Here is a 22,003-nt window from a genome sequence, read left to right on the forward strand (position 1 = left end):
GTGTGCCAGACTGACACCCCGCAACAACGATTGTCGCGATGCGCGCCCCCGGGGGCACGCAGCAGCTTAATATCCTGATCACGTCATATGACGCCCAGTCAGGATATTGAAACCACTTTGCTGCCGTCATTCTGCTATATGGCAGGCCGCAAGTGGTTAATACAACTGAACCATTTCAGAACACAATGCATACATATTATCCAGATATAACCATGACACACATCACATTTAATAAACCATAACCCCCAAAAAAACAAAAAAAAAAACCCTCCCCTCTCTCCAAAAGAATCCACTCCCCCCACTCCCAAGCTTAGTCCTCTCTCTCTAATCTATCTTCTCCAAATAGCCTCAAATTTCCCTTGGCATCATCCTCAATGTAAGAAAATAAATTTCTCTTTTAACATGGTCTCTTTTACTTGCGTTCTCCATTCCTCCACTGTCGGTGGGTATACGGAGATCCATGTTTGTGCTATTAGCTTCCGTGCTTGAAACAGACTTCTCGCTATTGTAATATAAACACACTCTGAAAAATTAGATTTCTCCATTATATTTAACAAACAAATGCCAGGGTCCAATGGCAATTTAATTTCACTCAGACTATTAATAGTCTTAATTATACCCTGCCAATATCGGTGGAGCTTAGGACATCTCCATAGCATATGTATTACGTTTGCCGGGCCTCCCCTACAGTGGGGGCAAAGAGGAGAGTCTCTACGTTTCCATTTAAATAGTTTCTCAGGGGTATAATACAACCTGTGTAAAATGAATAGTTGCGTTAATTTTTGCGTAGTGGACAACAATACCTTTGGGACCGCGGACAAAGCCATTGTCCAATGGTCGTCCGACAATGGTCCCAGGTCTTGTTCCCACTGGGCCCTTGAGGGAATATCTACGGATTCTTTAAACTTATTATGCAGTATCCCATAGTTGTGATATAAGACCTTGCTTATGCCCTCTATCCTTCATTCTAAAATAATATCATTATTGAAGTTAAAATTCAAAAGTGCGAACCTGAGCCTGTAAAGCATGTCTGAGTTGCAGATATTGGAAAAACCTCTACCTTGGAATTCCAAATTCATCCATTATTTGAGTGAAGGATTTTAGACTCGTTCCAAAACAGCTGCTCCAAATATCTCAATCTCTGTTTTTGCCATAGCTCGAACCCTTCTAGTTTCTGCAATTCCTCACAATTTGCATTATTCCAAATTGGGGTATGGCAGGTATAACCCGTGATATTAGTAATATTTTTAATTTCATGCCAAACTTTATGTTCATGTTCAGCTTTCTAGTAGAAGCCTGAAGGTTTTGTGCCAATATTGACTGGTATTTGGAACGGTTCAGAATTCCCTCTACCTTGACTATGGCCCCTGTTCCAGCTGAAGAAAAACAGCCCAAAAGCATGGGTATGGTGTTCTTTTGGTGATGTGCAGTGTTGTTTGTTTTTGCGCCAAACATATCTTTTAGAATTATGACCAAAAGTTCAACCTTAGTTTCATCATACCAGAACACATTTTCCCACATGTTTTGGGAGACTTCAGATGTGTTTTTGCAAAATTTAGCTGGGCTTGCCTGTTTTTCTTCGTAAGAAAAAGCTTCCATCTTGCCACTTCAGCCCAGACATATGAACAATACGGGTGATTGTTGTTACATGTACCACACGGCCAGTACTTGCCAGATTTTCCTGCAGCTCCTTCTAATGTTGCTGTAGGCCTCTTGGCAGCCTCCCTGACCAGTTTTCTTCTCATCTTTTCATCAATTTTTGAGGGACGTCCAGTTCTCGGTAATGTCACTGTTGTGCCATATTTTCTCCACCTTGATGACTGTCTTTACTATGTTCCATGGTATATCTAATGTTTTGGAATTTCTTTTGTATCCTTCTCGTGACTGATCCCTTTTAACAATGAGATCCCTCTGATGCTTTTGAAGCTCTCTGCGGACCATGGCTTTTGCTGTAGGATGCGACTAAGAAAATGTTAGGAAAGACCTACTAGAACAGCTGAACTTTATTTGGGGTTAATCAGAGGCACTTTAAATGATGGGAGGTGTGTACTGACTTCTATTTAACATGAGTTTGAATGTGATTGCCTACTTCTGAACACAGCTACATCCCCAGTTATAAGAGGGTGTGTACACTTATGCAATCACATTATTTTAGTTTTTTATTTTTACCCCCCCTAAAAGATTTCTGTATTTTTCTGATGAGTTGTACGGTTTATAGGTCACATTAACCACCTAATTCCCAGCGTATAGTCAAATGATGTCCGCAGATGGGATCTCCCATCCTGGGAAGGGTCATGACGTCCTCCACTTCCCACCGGTATAGGGGGCGCGATGTCCGCCTGGTACGCACGATCGCTCCTGACCGAGCAGTAAGGATGAGCTCCGGCGTGTTCGCATGCTGCACGTGCCGATCCCGCACAGGCAGTGAGACATTTCCCGATGTGTGGCTGCAGAGCTCGGGAAATGTCTCACTGCCTGTGATTAGCGCTGCGCCGTGCCGACTTCCTGGCGGGATCGGCACGTGCAGCATGCGAACACGCCGGAGCTCATCCTTACCGAGCAGGAACGTGGATCTGTTTGTGTAAACAGACAAATCCACGTTCTGTCAGGGGAGAGGAGACAGATCGTGTGTTCCTAGTATATAGGAACACCGATAGGTCTCCTCCCCAGTCAGTCCCATCCCCCCACAGTTAGAGAACACATTTAACCCCAGTGTATAACAGTGTAAATTTGCTGTCCCCTCAAAATAACTCAACACGCAGCCATTAATGTCTAAACCCTGGCAACAAAAGTGAGTACACCCCTAAGTTAAAATGTCCAAATTGGGCCCAATTGACCATTTTCCCTCCCTGGTGTCATGTGACTCGTTAGTGTTACAAGGTCTCAGGTGTAAATGGGAAGCAGGTGTGTTAAATTTGGTGTTATCACTCTCACTCTCTCATACTGGTCCCTGGAAGTTCAAGAACTCTCTGAGATCTGAAAAAAAAATAATTGTTGCTCTACATAAAGATGGCCAGGGGTAGGCAACCTCGGCCCTCCAGCTGTTTTGAAACTACAAGTCCCATGAGACCTGGCAAGACCCTGACAATCACATGCATGACTCCTAGAGGCAGAGAAGATTGCCAAGAGCCTGAAACTGAGCTGCAGCACGGTGGCCAAGACCATACAGCGGTTTAACAGGACAGGCTCCACTCAGAACAGGCCTTGCTATGGTTGACCAAAGTTGTTGAGTACACGTGCTCTGCTTCATATCCAGAGGTTGTCTTTGGGAAATAGATGTATGAGTGCTGCCAGCTTTGCTGCTAAGGTTGAAGGGGTGGGGGAGGGGATCAGCCTGTCAGTGCTCAGACCGTACACCACACACTGCATCAAATTGGTCTGCATGGCTGTCGTCCCAGAAGGAAGTCTCTTCCAAAGATGATGCACAAAAAAGCCCGCAGTTTGCTGAAGGCAAGCAGATTATGGACATGGATAACTGGAACCATGTCCTGTAATGTAATCTGGGGAAGCTACAGTTCATTGAGGGAACCTTGAATGCCAACATGTACTGTGACATACTGAAGCAGAGCATGATCCCCCTCCCTTTGGAGACTGGGCCGCAGGGCAGTATTCCAGCATAACGACCCCAAACACACCTCCAAGATGACCACTGCCTTTCTAAAGAAGCTGAGGGTAAAGGTGATGGACTGGCCAAGCATGTCTCCAGACCTAAACCCTATTGAGCATCTGTGGGCCATCCTCAAATGGAAGGTGGAGGAGTGCAAGGTCTCTAACATCCACCAACTCCGTGATGTCGTCATGGAGGAGTGGAAGAGGACTCCAGTGGCAACCTGTGAAGCTCTGGTGAACTCCATGCCCAAGAGGGTTAAGGCAGTGCTGGAAAATAATGGTGGCCACACAAAATATTGACACTTTGGGCACAATTTGGACTTTTTCACTTAGGGGTGTACTCACTTTTGCTGCCAGCAGTTTAGACATTAATGGCTGTGTGTTGTTATTTTGAGGGGACAGCAAATTTGCACTGTTATACAAGCTGTACACTCACTACTTTACATTGTAGTGTAATTTCTTCAGTGTTGTCACATGAAAAGATAGAATAAAATATTTACAAAAATGTGAGGGGTGTATTCACTTTTATGAGCATAATTTGTTCCAGAAGACTGCTTGTACGCCAAAGCACTCGTATATCAAAGCACGTTTCCCCATAGGAGTCAATGGAAACTCGGATAATTTGTTCCACAGTGACTGCTATTGTATGCAGTACCGCATTTGGCCAGAGGTGAGGGGGCGCCGGATCCACTCAGAAAGGCTCTGAGACACTCAGGAACAGAGTGTTTCCAAGTGGCTCCGAGTGTCACTTGCGCCCCTGCACCTCTGGCCAAATGCGGTGCTGCACACCGCAGAGGCTTGAATCTTGCTTGTCTTGTGAGACAACACTCGCAAACTGAGTCAAGATTTTTAAAAAATAGCTTGTATTGCGAAACGCTCGTAAACCGCGTTACTCGAAATCCGAGATATTAATAAACCCCTCTCTCTCATTTTTTTTCCTTGGTTTTATTGGGAATAGGATATATATATATAGATAATAATCTTTATTGATATAGATCTATATAGATAGATAGATAGAGAGATAGATAGAGAGATAGATATAGAGATATATATAGATATATATATATAATATATATATATATATATATATATATATATATATATATATATATATATATATATATATATATATACACATACATACATACACACAGTGGGGATCGAAAGTTTGGGCACCCCAGGTAAAAAATGTGTATTAATGTGCATAACGAAGCCAAGGAAAGATGGAAAAATCTCCAAATGGCATCAAATTACAGATTAGACATTCTTATAATATGTCAAAAAAAGTTAGATTCTATTTCCATCATTTACACTTTCAAAATTACAGAAAACAAAAAAATGTCGTCTGCAAAAGTTTGGGCACCCTGCAGAGTTAATATCTTGTACTGCCCCCTTTGGCAAGTATCACAGGTTGTAAGCACTTTTTATAGCCAGCCAAGAGTCTTTCAATTCTTGTTTGAGGTATCTTTGCCCATTCTTCCTTACAAAAGTCTTCCAGTTCTTTGAGATTTCTGGGCTGTCTGTCACGCACTGCTCTTTTAAGGTCTATCCATAGATTTTCAATAATGTTGAGGTCAGGAGATTGTGAAGGCCATGGCAAAACCTTCAGTTTACGCCTCTTGATGTAATCCCCCGTGGATTTTGAGGTGTGTTTAGGATCATTATCCATTTGTAGAAGCCATCCTCTCTTTAACTTCAGCTTTTTCACAGATGGCATCAAGTTACCATCCAAAATTTGCTGAAATTTTATTGAATCCATTTTTCCTTCTACTCGTGAAATGTTCCCTGTGCCACTGGCTGCAATACAACCCCAAAGCATGATTGATTCACCCCCATGCTTAACAGTTGGACAGCGGTTCTTTTCATTAAATTCTGTGCCCTTTCTTCTCCAAACATACCTTTGCTCATTCCGGCCAAAAAGTTCTATTTTAACCTCATCGGTCCACAGAACTTGTTTCCAAAATGCCTCAGACTTGTCTATATGTTCATTTGCAAAGTTCAAACGCTGATTTTTGTGGTGAGGACGTAGAAGAGGTTTTCTTCTGATGGCTCTTCCATGAAGACCGTATTTGTACAAGTATCTCTTTATAGTGGAATAGTGTACCACAACTCCAGTGTCTGCCAGATCTTTCTGGAGGGACTGTGCAGTCAAACGTGGGTTTTGAATTGCTTTTCTCACAATCCTGCGAGCTGTTCTGTCTGATATTTTTCTTGGTCTTCCAGATCTTGCTTTAACTTCCACTGTTCCTGATGACTGCCATTGCTTAATTACATTCCGAACAGAGGATATTGACATCTGAAAACGCTTTGCTATCTTCTTATAGCCTTCTCCAGCTTTGTGAGCGTCAACTATTTTCAGTTTCAGTTTTCTAGACAACTGCTTAGAAGAACCCATGGTGCTGATTGTTGGGGCAAGGTCAGATGAGTCTGGCCATTTAAAACCTTTGAGATTGACATCACCTGGTCTTCCCAGACGATGATTGAGAACAATCCATGACACTGGCAGGTCTCAGCTTTGCAAAGGGGGCAATGCATGCTATAAATTCTGCAGGGTGCCCAAACTTTTGCAGACGCCACTTTTTTTTGTAATTTTGAAAGTGTAAATGATGGAAATAAAATCTAACTTTTTTTTGACATATTATAAGAATGTCTAATCTGTAATTTGATGCCATTTGGAGATTTTTCCATCTTTCCTTGGCTTCGTTATGCACATTAATACGCATTTTTACCTGGGGTGCCCAAACTTTCGATCCCCACTGTGTATATAGATAGAGATATATAGAGAGAGATAGATAGATATATAGATATATAGATATATATATATATATGAGAGAGAGAATATATATATGAGAGAGAGAATATATATGTGTATATATAATAATTTGCTTTAATCGTAAAACCTGGGGAAAAAAATTGTATAACCTGGGGAACCGAGACCTCACCTAAAAAAGAAAAAAATGCTCTGGGACTCAAGGTTTTTTAAAAAAAAAAAAAAAGGGGGTCTTGGGACTCAATAGGTTACATTACAGAGAGGTGAAAGGACCCATGCTATAATATATTTTTTACAAGATTGTATGTGTTTCAGCTTATAATAGCACATATTTGTTAAAGTACAGCATGGCAAGTGCGCAGTCACTGTAATTCATACATTGTTACACTGCTTGCATTAAAAAAATAAAATAAATGTAAGTACTTGCATTTTGATTAATTTGTAGCAGCTTCTGGCAGTCTACTGTACAGCAGAGCTTGCAGAGAGGGCAAGGACCATAATAATAAGGGAGTAGAGACTGGGGTGTCAGAGGGATAAGCTTATGCTGCTTCTCCTTTTTACAGTCTTATCAAAGGGTGGGTAGGGGATCTGTAAGTGAAAGTGGAACTGCTTTAGAGATTTCCCTCCCTGCAGAGGAGTACTGTGGAGGAGTACTTTGATGCAGTATCAGTGGGTCCTAGACTAAACATAGAATGAAAGATCCTGCATCTCAACCATGGGAGAACTATAAGGACTCATCCTATAACACAGGAGGACACTAATAAGAGGTACTGCCGGGGGAGATGGGGTGCTCCAACCCAAGGGATCTGGTCAGGACCCTACAACATACAAACAGACTTGGGGGGCACATCCTAAATATGCGTTTACATTCAAGATGGTGCTGCAATAAGACCGACACCATCTTGAATGTAAACGCATTTTTAGTGTGTGGCCCCCCCCCCCAGTCTGTTTGTATGTTGTAGGGTCCTGACCAGATCCCTTGGGTTGGAGCATCCCATCTCCCCCGCCAGTACCTCTTATTAGTGTCCACCTGTGTTCTAGGATGAGTCCTTATATTTCTCCCATATTTGAGATGCAGGATCTTTCATTCTATGTTTAGTCTAGGACCCACTGATAATGGAGTACTTAGACGCAGTAAGTGGGCTTAGCACTATATGGCCATATGGTGTGACCATATCCCCATATTTTTGAATATGTTCAGGTGTTTTAAAAAGCCTTGCAGGCTTCAATGTCATTTTTGTATGTGTGCGCTATAATCTATTTTGTTCGGTTTGTTGGTCTAAGGCCCCTTTCACACGAGGCGGCTCAGCGGGAGATCTGTCCGTTGATCTCCGCTGAGCCGGCGGATGACAGGTCCCTCTCTGCTCACTGAGCGGGGAGGGGCTTGTCAGGCGCCGCTGCCGCCTATGGAGGGATCGGACGAAAACAGACAGCGTGTCCGTTTTCGTCAGATCTGATCCGATCCGCCAGCGACTGATCTGGACGTAGAGCCATACGTCTGCTTTTAGCGGATCGGACGGGGTCGGATGTCAGCGGACATGTGTCCGCTGACATCCGTCGCTCCATAGGCTAACATGAATCGCCCGTTCAGGTCCGCCGTCAAAACTGACAGGCGGACCTGAACGGTCCGATCGTGTGAAAGGGGCCTTATAGCAGCACCATCTTGAATGTAAATGCATTTTTGGGTGTGCTCCCCAAGTCTTTGTTTGGTGGCTGAACAGACTACCCAATACAGCTTGGAGATCATCCCTGTGACCAATTTTCTAGAACCCTGTTGGTGCTGTGGAGGCGCTGGCGTGCCCGGTTGGACTGGTTCCTCTGCTCCTTTTAGTCTGTCATTTTACTTTTTTTTTTTTTTTTTTAATTCCTTTTCTTTCTTGCCTTCTTTCTTCTCATTACCTTGACCTGCCTAGCGGGTGTTTGCTTATGAGATACACTGGACTGCACATGGTCTATCCAAGCGAAGCTATTGTTCTCATCTGTGCCTATTCAGTTTTGCACTGCCTTATACTGTTATGCCCACGTTTCTATGTACTTTTATACTTTCTGAATGGAGTTTCTACAAGTGCCTTCCATTTGTGTGTCGTGGAAAATGTTCAATAAATCTTTATTCTCCAATTAAATTACCCAATACAGGCCTGTTGTGTGTCTGCGCAGTGTCCCGTATCCCTGATTTATAAAATACACATGTAAACACATATAGGAAAAAAAACTATTTAGGGTAATATACACTGTAAGCAAAGAGGCTGAGTTAAACTTGGTCAATTCGCAAATCTTTATATTCAGTACGATAAAAGATGCATCGACGAGCAAGCATATAAAAATGTTAGTCACTGTAAGAAAAAACTTTAATAATAACACAAAATATGTGCTTGCTGCCCTATACTTTTTTTTTTTTTTTCCTTTTTTAAAAATTTTTTTTTTTTGTTTTTTTTTTCTTCTGAATTTAAGGCTGAAACAGAGCTACAAAGAGCCACGATGGATGCTGCACGAATAAGCCGCCAACTTGAGGAAACCATTGATAATTTTGAAAAGCAAAAAATTAAAGACCTAAAGGCAAGTGAATTAATTTTTTTCTTTTATTGAGCTTTATCCAGTAGCTGTGCAGGGAATGTCAGAATTGGGAAAATCTGTTTCCTCTTTGTTTCATCACAATAAAAAAAAGTCTGTATGCGCCCATGGTGTGTTGAGGCAGAAATTTGGTAAAGATAGTGATGTATGAACAATGGAAATGTTGGAGATTTTTTGTAATCTACGTATTATGTATACATGATTGTAAAAGACTAAGCTAAAAATGTTCTTCAGCCTTAAACTGAAGAAGCTGTTTAACCACTTCATCTCTTTGGAGGTACATAGCACATCCAGAGAGTGAAGGGCTAAGCACAAGCTCATGGCTGCAGTAGCAACCATAAGCTTGTGCTTGTTTTGTTCGGCTGGCTCCCAACTGAAAAAAATAAAAGTGATCCGGATGGCTGTATAGCTTCCCGATCACTTTTACAGTGCGAGCAGTACAGTTCCTGTCCCTATCACTTACCCAGTGCTATCACATTGGAGTTTGGTAACTTTCTTGTGATGGCCAAAAAGCTGAATTTAAAAAAAATAAAAAGTTTAAAAAAAAAAAAAAACAGTTATAATAACTTTTTTTTTTTTTTTTTTAAGTAAACCCAATTCCTGTCGCCCTGCACTCACCCACAAGTGCAAACGCGCACAGGGTGCACACATATATGTAAACCATGATTGCACCGCACATGTAAGGTATTGCCACAAACATTGGAGTGAGAGCAAGAATTATAGCACCATAGCTCACAGTTTTCTCTAAACTGATGAGCAGTAAGGGCTTTGAAAGCATCGCCTATAGAGCTTTTTGGGTACCATAGTTTTTCACGTTCTCACTGGCACGCACAGTGACATGTTTGGTATCCATCTACTTGACACGACCCTATATTTTACATTTGACCAAAAAATTGCGTATTACATTATGTGTGTTTGCACTAAAATTCATTTTAATTTATGTTCCTGAAAATGAGTTTGAAAAACAGTTGTGTAAATATTGTGCAACATAAAAAGAAATGCAACTACTATCATTTTATTCTACAGGGTCTTTGCTTTTGGAAAAGATATAATGTTCTGGGAGTTTCAAGTAATTCTGTGGCCAAAAATACAGATTTCTCACCTCGTCTTTCAGGACAGCACCTGGAGAGCCCGCAGCTCCACCCACTTTCCCAGGAAACACTGCAGTCAGTTTCTTTAAAGACCGGTCACTTCCACCATGGCCTCAGTTGTAGTGTTTCCTCTGCCAGAGAACCAAGGGTGTGCTTACACTCTCTCCAGGTGGGGATGGTAAGGGCATACCTGTGCGTTTTTTTTGTTTTGTGTTTTTTTTTGTCTTCAGGCCAGCACAGCACCCCCCCTGACGGGAGGGGGTGCTCCGGTGTTTCCTCCTATTCAGATCCGGCAAGGGTTGAGGCTGCTGGGGGTCCTGCTTTCTACTAGACCGGTGGGCGCGGTCTGGGATGGGGACGGCAAGCTTCACTAGTGGAGTGTTGAGCAGCAACGTCCCTATGTCCTATGCCTCCATGCTTTCCGGGTTCCCGAGTGGAGAGCGCGTCATTTCCGACCGGGGGCAGGACTTCCAGTGGTGCGCGCAGGACTTCCGGTTCTGGCCGCTGGAACGCAGGGGGAGGAGGCGGTCTCAGCTGGTGTAATTTCTGATTCTCGCATCAGCGAATATAAAGCAGCCTGACGTCCGCTGGAGCCTCGGCAGGGATGGATCCAGAGGACCATGTGGCGGTGGCAGGAGCCACAAACGCCAGCCAGACCCAGGTAAGCAGGGGCAGAGGTCCCTGTCTATCCGCTGTGGGTCATGTGTATATTCCCTCACTTACTCACTCTCCTTAGGTTACAGCATTAGGGAGAATGATTAAGGGTTTTGTCTTGTGGTCACTATCTGGGTGCATTGGAGCTGTGGTGGCAGCACAGTGGCTAATGGGTTAGCACTTCTGCTTAGCAGCACAGGGGTTGTAGGTTTAGAGCCTAAAAACATGTAATTTCATGTAGAAAGTTGTCTGTTTGCCTTAGGTAATGATATGGTACATATTTATATGGTGGTCGGGTGGTTTTGGTGTATTTCAGGCAAAAGTCAAGGAAAAAACCAAGCATTCCTCCCCTCCCCTAAAAAAAGAAAATGCCCGTCCTGTGAAAATACACTTAGGAATTCTCGGACCAAAGTGTTATCTAGGACCTGTATAGCGGAGTTGGTCAAAGAGGAGACGTCCTCAGCGGCACGGCATCCCAACCCGAGGTGTTGCTCAGCTCTTTCCAGAAAGAACTATTGGACACTCTTCAGTCGTTCCGATCGTATCTGGACAAACGTCGGTTGCACAGCCTAGCAGTAGGGGTAGTTCACCATCTTGTACTCGTCCGTCCACTTCTTCTGCGCCCAGAAAGATCAGTGATTCGGAGGACGAGGGGGGAAGTGATTCCCCAGATTCAGAGGAGGATGAGGATAAGGAAGCTTTATCTTCACGCTACAGGCTGTCCCTAGAGGAGGTAGTCGACCTGTTAAAGACCATCCATACTACCCTGAACATTAAAGAGGCTAAAACCCAGTTATTACTGCACAATGAGATGTTTCAGGGTTTGGGGGAAGTTGAGCACTGCATGTTTCCAGTGCACAAATTCCTGTCGGAAGCTGTAAAAACAGAATGGAAAGACCCCGAGAGGGCCCCCTTTTTCTCCAGATCGCTCAAACTGAGATTTCTTTTTGAATAGGATAGTACTCACGTCTGGAACAAAAAACCTAAGCTTGATGCAGCTTTTTTACAGGTCTCACAGAATAGAGATCTGGCATTCGAGGATATGGGAGTCTTGAAGGACACCATGGATAAGAGGGCAGATTCCCTATTAAAGAGAGCCTGGAACTCAATGTTGGCTAACTTGAAACCAGCAATGGCATCAACAGTGGTGGACAGGAATCTGGTGCACTGGCTAGAGCAGTTGAAAGGCCAAATTGAAGCGGGAAGCTCCCGCAAGGATCTTTTGAACACTACTCTGCCAGTATTGCAAAAAGCGAAAGGATACATGGCAGGCGCCTCTGCAGAATCCGTAAGAATGTCTGCAAGATCCTCAGCCCTAGTAAACTCGGCACGTAGGGCATTATGGGTCAAGACATGGTCAGGAGATACTGCCTCAAAGGTGAAGCTGTGTGGCCTTCCATTTGAGGGAGATCTGGTGTTTGTCCTGGATCTTGAAGCCCTGTTAGACAGAACGGTGGGCAAGAAAAGGGCCTTTCTAGTGAAAAAGAAGGTAACACCTCAGGGTAAGAAAAATTTTCATCCTTTTCGCCAAACCAAGGAGACGGGTTACAAAAGACCCTGGAGGTCCCAGAAAGGTCGAGACAAGTCAGGGGTGCTATTCCGACCTCCTAACCAGACCGCTAAAAATCAGCGACCGTTTTCCGTCTGAGAGGAAGACTGCAGTCTTTTCTCCCACACTGAAAGACAGCAACGTCCAGTCCGTTCGTTCTCAAAGCAGTATCAGAGGGCTACAGGCTGGAACTCTCACAGTCCCCACCAAGTTGTTTTTACCTAAACCGGGCTCCCCGAGATCAGGAAAAATCCCTAGCAATGACATCTCTCCTTCAAGAACTTATTCATCAGAAGGTGATCGTCCCAGTTCCCCCGGGAAGAGGAAGGACTAGGGTGCTATTCGTATTCCTAGTCAAGAAACCAAACAAACAAGATATTTGGGGGGGGCACACCCTAAAAGATGAATTAAAGATGGTGCAGCCATAAGACCATACAACAGAACAAAGTATTATAGCGCTCACATGCAAAAAAGACATTTACCTCCTGCAAGGCTATTTAAAACACCTAGACATTTTCAAAAAAATTATGGGGATTTGGTCGCACCATATTGCTGTAAGGTGCTTAAGCCCACTTACTGCGACAAAGTACCCCATTGTTAGTGGATCCCACGCTATCCATAGAGCCATACACTCCTCTAAATGGGAGAACTAAAGGTCTCTCTTTAGCGTCCACCTGTGTCATAGGTGGAGACCTTTTAGTTCTCCCAGTTAGAGGAGTGTATGGCTCCCATGGTTCAGAGAAGCAGGATCTCCCAGTCTATGGATAGCGTAGGACCCACTAACCTTGGGGTACTTTGTCGCAGTAAGTGGGTTTAAGCACCATATAGCAATATGGTGTGACCAAATCCCCATATTTTTTGATAATGTTTTTTGAAAATGTCTAGGTGTTTTAAATAGCCTTGCAGGAGGTAAATGTCTTTTTTGCGTGTGTGCGCTATAATATTTTGTTCCTAGTCAAGAAACCATCAGGATATTAAACAAATCTATCTGGTACAAGAAGTTACAAACGGATATAATTTTTTTCGGTGAAGAGTCTTCTAACAGGTTGCTTCCTAGCATCCATAGACCTCAGGGATGCATACCCTCGTGTTCCCCTAGCACCAGCATCGCAAAAAGGTTAGCGGTCAAGATGGGTAGTCTCGCACCTACAGTTCAGAGCTTTTCCATTCGGGCTGTCTTCCTCTCCAAGGATGCCAAGTCAAGGGATCTTTTGTGGAAAGATCTAAAGGAGACAGAGAGGCACTTAGTGTGGGCTGGATCATAAACGGGGAAAAGTCAAGCATGTTTCCGTCTCAGACAATAAAGTTCCTAGGATATACAATCAATTCCGTGCAGGAAAGGATCTTTCTCCCAGAGGAAAAGATAGCAAAGGTCCAAGACGCAGTAATAATGATCCAAACAAATCTGCAATCAGGGCAGCCATGTTCATGCTAGGCCTCCTCACAGCATCAATCCTAGCAGTGCAATGGGCACATCTCCATTCAAGAGATCTCCAGCAGGCAATTTTGAGGAATTGGTCCTATGGAGGGTCATTGGAGAACTTTAATCAAGATTCCCTCTCGGTTCCAGAGGAAATTATGGTGGTGGAGGAGACAGACAAACTTGAACAAAGGTCTGCTCTGGACATTCCCAGTAGAAAGGGGGTTGACAACGGACATGAGTTCATGGGGTTGGGGCGCCCAGCTGGAAGGGCAGATGGCCCAAGGAGCCTGGACATGCAGGGAGGCCAAGAGATCCTCCAATTGGAGAGAACTAAAAGCCATTCTCCTGGGACTGTGGGCATTCAAGGACTGGGTCAAGGGTCACCACATTCAAGTGTTGTCCGACAATGCCATGGCAGTGGCCTACATCACAAAACAGGGAGATACAAGAAGCAGGGTGTTGCTGCTCTTGGCTCTTCAGATTCTGACTTCTGAAGGGAGACCTGAATCAAGTAGCAGACGTCCTGGTGCTAGAAATAGAATGGAGCCTGAATACAGAAATATTCTGGATGCTAGTAGAAAAATGGGGAGCTCCCCAGATCAATCTGTTCGCGTCACAGGCCAACGCGAAGGTGGCGGTATATTTCTCCCTAAACGAGCAGGACCAAGAAGGCAGACTGGATAAACTAGCTCAGCCTTGGGCCTTCCTCTTGTGCTACTCTTTCCCCCCTTGACCAGATGATTCCCCTGGTTCTCAAAAAAAAAAAACTGAGTCTACAAATCTGATTTTAGTAGCTCCATTGTGGCCCAAGAGGGCATGGTTTTCAACCCTACAGAAGATGGCGGTAGAACCCCACTGGTTTCTTCCGGTACGAGAGGATCTTCTGAGTCAGGGACCCATTCAACATCCCAATGTAGATCACCTCAGCCTGGTTACTGAGGAACAGATTCTGAAGAAGGGTTTGTCCAACAAATTAATTTTCGACCTTACTAATTAGCAGGAAAAAGGTCACTAGGGCCGTTTATTTTAAAACATGGAAATGTTTCATAGTTGCATAGTTACATAGTAGGTGAGGTTGAAAAAAGACACAAGACCATCAAGTCCAACCTATATGTGTGATTTTATGTCAGTATTACATTGTGTATTCCTGTACGTTGTGGTTGTTCAGGTGCTTATCTAATAGTTTCTTGACACTACCGATGCTCCCTGCTGAAACCACCGCCTGTTGAAGGGAATTCCACATCCTTGGTGCTCTTACTGTAAAGAACCCTCTACTCCGTTTAAAGTTAAACCTCTTTTCTTCTAATTTTAATAAGTGGCCACGTGTCTTCTTATACTCCCTTCCGCGGAAAAGTTTTACCCACATTGTGGGGGCACCAGTACGTATTTGTAAATTGAAATCATATCACCTCTCAAGCGTCTCTTCTCCAGAGAGAATAAGTTCAGTGCTCGTAGCCTTTCTTCATAACTAATATCCTCTAGTCCCTTTATTAGTTTTGTTGCCCTTCTCTGTACTCACTCCATTTCCAGTACATCCTTCCTGAGGCCTGGTGCCCAGAACTTGACAGCATACTCCAGGTGAGGCTGCACCAGAGCCTTTTAGAGTAGGAGAATTGCCGCTTTATCTCTTGCGTTAATCCCCTTTTTAATGCATGCCAATATTCTGTTTGCTTTGTTAGGCTTAGCAATGGCATGCAATACCAAACTGCTGCTATCATCTACTAGGACCCCCAGGTCCTTTTCCATCCTTGATTCCCCCAGTGGTTCTCCCCCCAGTGAGCAGATTGCATTCATATTTTTGCCACCCAAATGCATTATTTTACATTTTTCCACATTAAACCTCTTAGTTGCCCACCCCATTAATTTGTTCAGATCTGCAAGGTTTCAACTCTTGGTGTACGTCTAAAGTTTGTTCGCCACATGAGGTTATTTCTGTTCTTGAATTCCTAGATTATGGAATGGAGAAGAGTCTGGCGGCCAGTACATTAAAAGTCCAAGTGGCCGCTTTCTCAGTATTTTTGGAGAGGCAGTTCTCTCAGGAACTGCAGGTCATTTGATTTTTTTTTTTTTGGGCTTTTTTTTAAATGCATTGGCCAGAGCTAGGCCAGTACCTTTTTTACGTTTTTTTTTTCCTAAATGAGATTTGTCGATGGTGTTGCAGGGTTTGACGAAAAAAACCCTTTGAACCCCCGGAAGGAGCTACAATTAAGTTTTGGTCATTAAAGCTAGCATTATTGGTGGCGGTTACTTCAGCTAGGAGGGTCAGCGAACAGCAAGCCCTGTCAATCATTGAACCGTTTTTAACTCTCCCTTTCCGGACCGAGTAGTTCTAAGGACTGACCCGGGTTTTTTACCAAAAGTTTCCTCGGTGTTCCATAGATCACATGAAATAATTCTTCCAACTTTTTACCCAACACCATCCTGTAAGTCACAAAGGAATTCAGAAAATTTAATTCTCTGTTCGTTCTGTTCTCAGGGCTGCATAAGGGGTATGGTGCCTCTAGAAACACCATATGAAGATGGCTGCGAATGGCCATTAAAGAAGATTAAAAGGCTTCGGAAGTAGATCCTCCTGTGGGGGTAGTGGCCCATTCAACCAGGACTATGGCAACATCCTGGGCGGATTGAGCTGGGGCTTTGCCAGGACGAATCTGCAAAGTGGCCACGTGGACGAGTTTCTCCACTTTCACCAGCCACTACAGGATGGACTTGCTGTCAACAGCAGAGCAATCGTTCAACAGGAAATTCCTGCAGGCGGTGGTCCCACCCTAGAGTAAATACTCTTTTTTATCTCCAGGTGCTGTCCTGAGAGACAGGGTGAGAAAACCTTAGTTAGACTTACCGGTAATGGTATTTCTAGGAGTCTTTCAGGACTGCACCTATGACCCGCCCATGATTGTGATTTAAAATGTGGTGTTATTGCTATGTTTTGCTTATATAATTTCAGCATGGCTGGAGGTACTCGATAACAACTGAGGCCATGGTGGAAGTGACCGGTCTTTAAGGGGTAATGTTCACGTTTACAGAAAAATCTGTAAGGTGAACTTGCACAGGACCCCCCGGTCCCGCTGACAAGGACCACGTAAATCTCCTGTTCTAAGCCCCGGTATTTCCGTGCCAGGAGTCCGGGGCTTAGAAATCTCCTGAGCTAAATGTCCAAAACTGGTTGAAATTCTACGCAAGGGGAAATGGCGCTGTCCGGCTATATGCACATATAAGAATACTAAAGTAAAAAATGGAGTGAAAAAATATATATATATATTAGAATAGGTGGTGTGTGTGAACACAGCGTAAAAAGCGCTAGAGTGTACAAATTAATAATACCCCTAGTGGGTAATAAAATAAAGTGCACCGTGCTCCTAAAGGTGAAGGATGTGCCTAAATCACAATAATCAAATGCCCATTATGTGTGTATCAAGTTCCATATGTGTATGAGGAAATGTGCCCACAAGGGCATGGACATTAGTGATAATCAAGACAGTGTTCTGTAATACAAGCAAACAGTGGCAGCATTAAAAATAGAGAACATAAAAATATGTAAAAATAAAAATAAAAAATATAGATGAAAAATATGAAAAAAGTCCCCAACAGGTGTAATAAATGTCAAGGAGTATAAAATGTGTAAAACATAAAAGTCCAAGATCAAAAATCCCAAAAAAGTGTCCTTTTGATAGAAAAAAGTGATCTCGGCTACAACAAATATCGTCCCAGTCATCCACTGCACCCCCACTCGTGCTTGCACTCACCGGACTACCTCACCCCTGCAGGGGTATAAGTGAAAAGATCCCGCTGGCGAATCCAGAGAGCGTTCCTCCGTCTAGGGGTGTTTTATCCTTGGTGGTATCCCCAATAACGAACATCCATGTAAAAGGAAGCCTCATAGCGTGAATCCACAAAAAATGCGATTTATTTAATAAAGGTCCATGACAATCGTAGTAAAAAAAAACAGTAAAAACAATAAAAACAATGGAGAAGGCACTGGAGCTGACAGTGCTCCAGAAGCCGGCTCTCAGCTGTGGAATAGCGTGGTGCGGCGTGCGTTCCACCGCTCGCAGCTGGAAACCGGAACAATCAACAAAGCGGTACTGACGTGTGCGTATCACGAGGCCACGCCTTACGCATTTCGTCATCAAGATGTCATCTGAGGCCAACTAGGTGATCCTTATTTACAGGGGGGCTGCAGTCCCTTCACTTTGTCTCTTATTCCTAAGCGCGGAATCATTGTTATACAAATGTCCAAAACGTACCTCGTCAGGAGGTACGTTTTGGAGCATTCTAATTGGTCAGCGTGGGTGGTGCCGACCAAATGGCAGCTGCATAGCCTGTCCTCTCAGCTATGGAGAAGACGCATGGATGCCGAGGGGATTTCTAAGCCCCAGACTTTCACCTTACAGATTTTTCTGTAAAGGTGAATTTACACTTTAAAGAAACTGACTGCAGTGTTTTCCTTGGAAAGCGGGTGGATCTGCTTTCTCTCCAGGTGCTGTCCTGAGACTCCTAGAAATACTGTTACCAGCAAGTCCATATAAGTTTTTTTGCACACATGTTAAAAATTTTTTTTTAAAAAGTGCTCTAGAGCCAAACTGGTTAAAGTTGAACACCAGCAAAGATTATTTTTGCATGTTTTTGCTATATACTAACAAATTACGGCTTCACAGTCAGGTGCCCGCCACGCATTGTGAATGGTCCCGCAGTTTTCTGGGACCTGTCGCGCATCCCAGAAGACAGCATGGGGGAGAGAGGAGAACTTCCGAGGTCAGTGATGGCGAACCTTGGCACCCTAGATGTTTTAGAACTACATTTCCCATGATGCTCATGCACTCTGCAGTGTAGGTGAGCATCATGGGAAATGTAGTTCTAAAACATCTGGGGTGCCAAGGTTCGCCATCACTGGCCTAGGTGATCAGAGCAGAAGTGGGAGCGGGTACCTGTCAATATCGGATACCCGCTATCCCCCTCCCCAAAAGTGCCATTACTGAAAGAGGAGCGGGGGGAGGAGGCCTTAAAGCGGAACTTCTCCTTTTGGGTAGAGCTTTGTTTTAAGTAAACCCCAACTCCAGTAAAACTAAAAGTCCTTCCATGTAGGGAGACTGTGCCTACATTGCAAGCGTTATAACTGCTTGTTTAGTCTAGGGGATGGAAAAGCACTTTTCCTTATTTGATCCTCCACTCCCTGGCAGACAGTGTTCCCCCTTGCTCTGGCAGTGGACTGTCCCTCAGCATCCTCATGTACAGTGCAGGGCTAGGTTTGCCTGTATCATTCTTGACATTAAAAGACCTTAGACTGCCGGAGTACAGGGAAGAAGGTGCTGCCGAGACCAGTCTAGCAGCACAGAGGAGCCTGCAGGATCAGAGGTTTGGGTAAGTGATTTTCCAGGTTCCCTAGACCTAAATGAGTAGACAACCCTTACAGTGTGTGCACAGCCACACTGCATGGAAGAATTTTTAGTTTTCCCAGAGTTCAGCTTTCCTGTCTGTGTCCTTACTAAATGCTAATTTATCTGAGTGGGGTTGGTTAGCAAGTTGAGTTGATTGTGAACTATACCTATACCTGAGCTTTATTCCTTTAGAATTTTCATGGCATGACATGATGGTGTCACTGACCCCTTAGTGGTTTAGCCAGAGTAGTGCATGGAGAATCACCTCAAGAGACAAGAAGCAGGAATTTCAGCAAGCGGCAGAGCCCTAGCTATAATGATATAGCCAGTGGAGAGGGACAATTCCACCACTAGAGTTACAGGCAGAAATAAAGACCCAGTTAGTAGCTGAAACATTTCTCATATAAAGATACAGATTCATTATAATCCACAGAAGTTAATAGAGGATCCAAAGGGTCCTTTCAACCTTGCTTCTTATATTGTATTTAATGGGACGGATGCATTAGAGTTCTGAAACACCAAGGAAAGGAAGGACCAGCTACCGAGAGAAAATTTGAGGAATGAACTAGGGCTAAACCTGAGTTCTAAGATTTATGACTTCATCTCTCCAGCTTCCTCTCGGCAATAACATCTGTCCCATCTAATTGTTCATAACCTAACCTCCCATTGCAGCATATCCAAAAGCATTGAGTCACATAGGTTTAAAAGTGCTTAAGACCCCTTTCACACTGGGCCGGTGGGGGCGTCGGCGGTAAAACAGCGCTATTTTTAGCGCTGCTTTACCGTCATTTTTGCGGCGGTATTCGGCCGCTAGTGGTGCAGTTTTAACCCCGCTGGCGGCCAACAAAAGGTTAAAACCGCTCGCATAGCGCCGCTATAGCCGCGCTGCCCCATTGATTTCAATGGGCAGGAGCGGTGAATACACCGCATCTTCACCGCTCCAAAGATGCGGTTTGCAGGAGTTGTTTTTTTCTCCTGCCAGCGCACCGCTTCAGTGTGAAAGCCCTCGGGCTTTCACACTGAAGAAACAGTAGCGGCAGTTTTAGGTCGGCTTGCATTCGGTATTTTTAGCGCAATAACGCCTGCAAACCGCACCAGTGTGAAAGGGCTCTAAATGATAACGAACTCCCCAACAAAACTGCAGGTCTGCATTAAGGAAATGTTTTGTGTTCCATTTTACTGAAAATCAATGTATAGGGCAGCCTGTACATCTTCTGGTGAGGAGTATGCAATTGGTAAGACTGGTCACGTAGTTGAAGATTGGGGGGAGAGTGTCTAGTCTGCGTCAGGTTTGTCGTAAACCAAGGCCATTTCCCCCATTTTTATCTTTGAGTATGCTGCCACCCTTCATATGTAGGGCTTCAAAATGTATACAGTATACATGCATTGCACAGGCACTGCGAAGCACATTATCTTCCATTAAATGGTACCAATGTTTGTTGCACAGGGTATGCCAATTCCATGGCTTCATTTTTGTTGTAATATCTTTTGAATATGAGTCTCCCAAAATATACTTGAAATAAATATGGGGTAGTTTTCGATCTCCCTTATTTATTATAAATATGTATTATCTTGTCTATTCTCATTTTTAGCTAGTCTATCAAGCTCTGATGAGGTTGATGATATAACAATGTTGGCTATAGAAATAAACACGCTGCTTTAAATGAGCAAGGATGTCATTTATTTACAAAGAAAGTAGAAATGCTAACATAAAACACTAAAAGAATAATACAGAGCATATAAAACAAAAGAGCAGGGGTGATACAATACTGTAAGTCCTTCCTTTCAGGTTGTGTATGCTGGCTTGGCTCCAGGACAAAATAAGGAAGAACTCTAGCTGATCATTACTTTTAAAGCTCACTCATAAGAGACCGTCCTTCCTAATCACCAGGAAGTATATTCTTCTCCTGCCCATCTTCCAGGAAGCATGCTGTAGTCTCCACTAAGGGCAGCATTAGTCTATGAACCCCTGCTTTGATGCAGGTTAACATTCCAACAGCAGCTGGTCTTTGAAGCTTTGTTTGCAGTCATGGTAATCAGGCACTTTACTCTTCATTACACCAGGTGGTTTAAAGCAAAGCTCTCCTAAGCCATACTCCACCGCCAGGGGGTTATGCGTGACTCCTTCTTTCTTCTGGATGAAGATTCTGATATGCACTCTTCAGTTACATAGCCCTGCTGGGGAAACCTGCTGTACTGACATCACAGGCTACCCCAACAGTATCCAAGCTAGGTGTAACCAGATTTCACTGTTCAGAAACATCTTACATTAGAAAAAAACAAACATGTTGCCTTCCAACAATACTGAAGTACACAGTTTATTTTATATGTATAATAAAAATTTAGCCTTTTATTAGAGTGTTGTCTTTATCCCCTCTATATAGAAAATATTTGGAGAATTTGTCACCGTCGAAATGGTGTTCCATGCGAAAGCTCTGGAGGTACTGACTGCCGCCTTTCATCATATTGAAGATATTGATGAGGAGGAGGATCTAGAGGTAACAAAATCTCTTATTTGGTATATAATGATGCTGCAATCTTCTAGCAGAATTATTGATATTTAAAACAGTTCTTTTCTGGTATTTCGGCTTTTTTATATGAATAGTTTTTATCTTTTTTAGGTTTTCAGAAGTTCTCTGCACCCACCAGATTTTCAGTCTCGACTTGACATTGTACGTGCCAATTCAAAAACGGGATCCATGAAACAAACGTCCTCTTCCTTCACGGTGAGATTTTGAGGTGTTGAAATAAACAGGAGTAAAATGTAAATGTACTGTAGTGATTTGTTCTGATATGTCTAATGGATGAGTCTATCACCTTCTTCTACTCCCTTTTTTTTTTTTTTTTTTAACTTGTTTTATTGAAAATATACATATTAAACATGGGCAAGGGTATGGCAGAATGTCGTCCTACAAAAAAAGTCAACCACAGTAATTGAGGCTGCTATCACGATTACAT

The 22,003-nt window shown here is 43.5% G+C and overlaps 1 protein-coding gene across 1 annotated transcript in view; it reads left to right on the forward strand.

Annotated features, from left to right (window-relative positions):
* The window catches only part of CIBAR1 (CBY1 interacting BAR domain containing 1), a 48,537-nt gene that overhangs the window by 20,195 nt on the left and 6,339 nt on the right, over positions 1–22,003 (forward strand). The window contains exons 6-8 of the mRNA XM_073631953.1: positions 8,831–8,935; positions 21,430–21,543; positions 21,667–21,771. Of these exons, the coding sequence (XP_073488054.1) occupies positions 8,831–8,935; positions 21,430–21,543; positions 21,667–21,771 (324 nt within the window). The remainder of the gene's footprint in view (positions 1–8,830; positions 8,936–21,429; positions 21,544–21,666; positions 21,772–22,003) is intronic.

The sequence above is a fragment of the Aquarana catesbeiana genome, linkage group LG05 (assembly GCF_042186555.1).
Source record: "Aquarana catesbeiana isolate 2022-GZ linkage group LG05, ASM4218655v1, whole genome shotgun sequence".
Taxonomy (NCBI): Eukaryota; Metazoa; Chordata; class Amphibia; order Anura; family Ranidae; genus Aquarana; species Aquarana catesbeiana.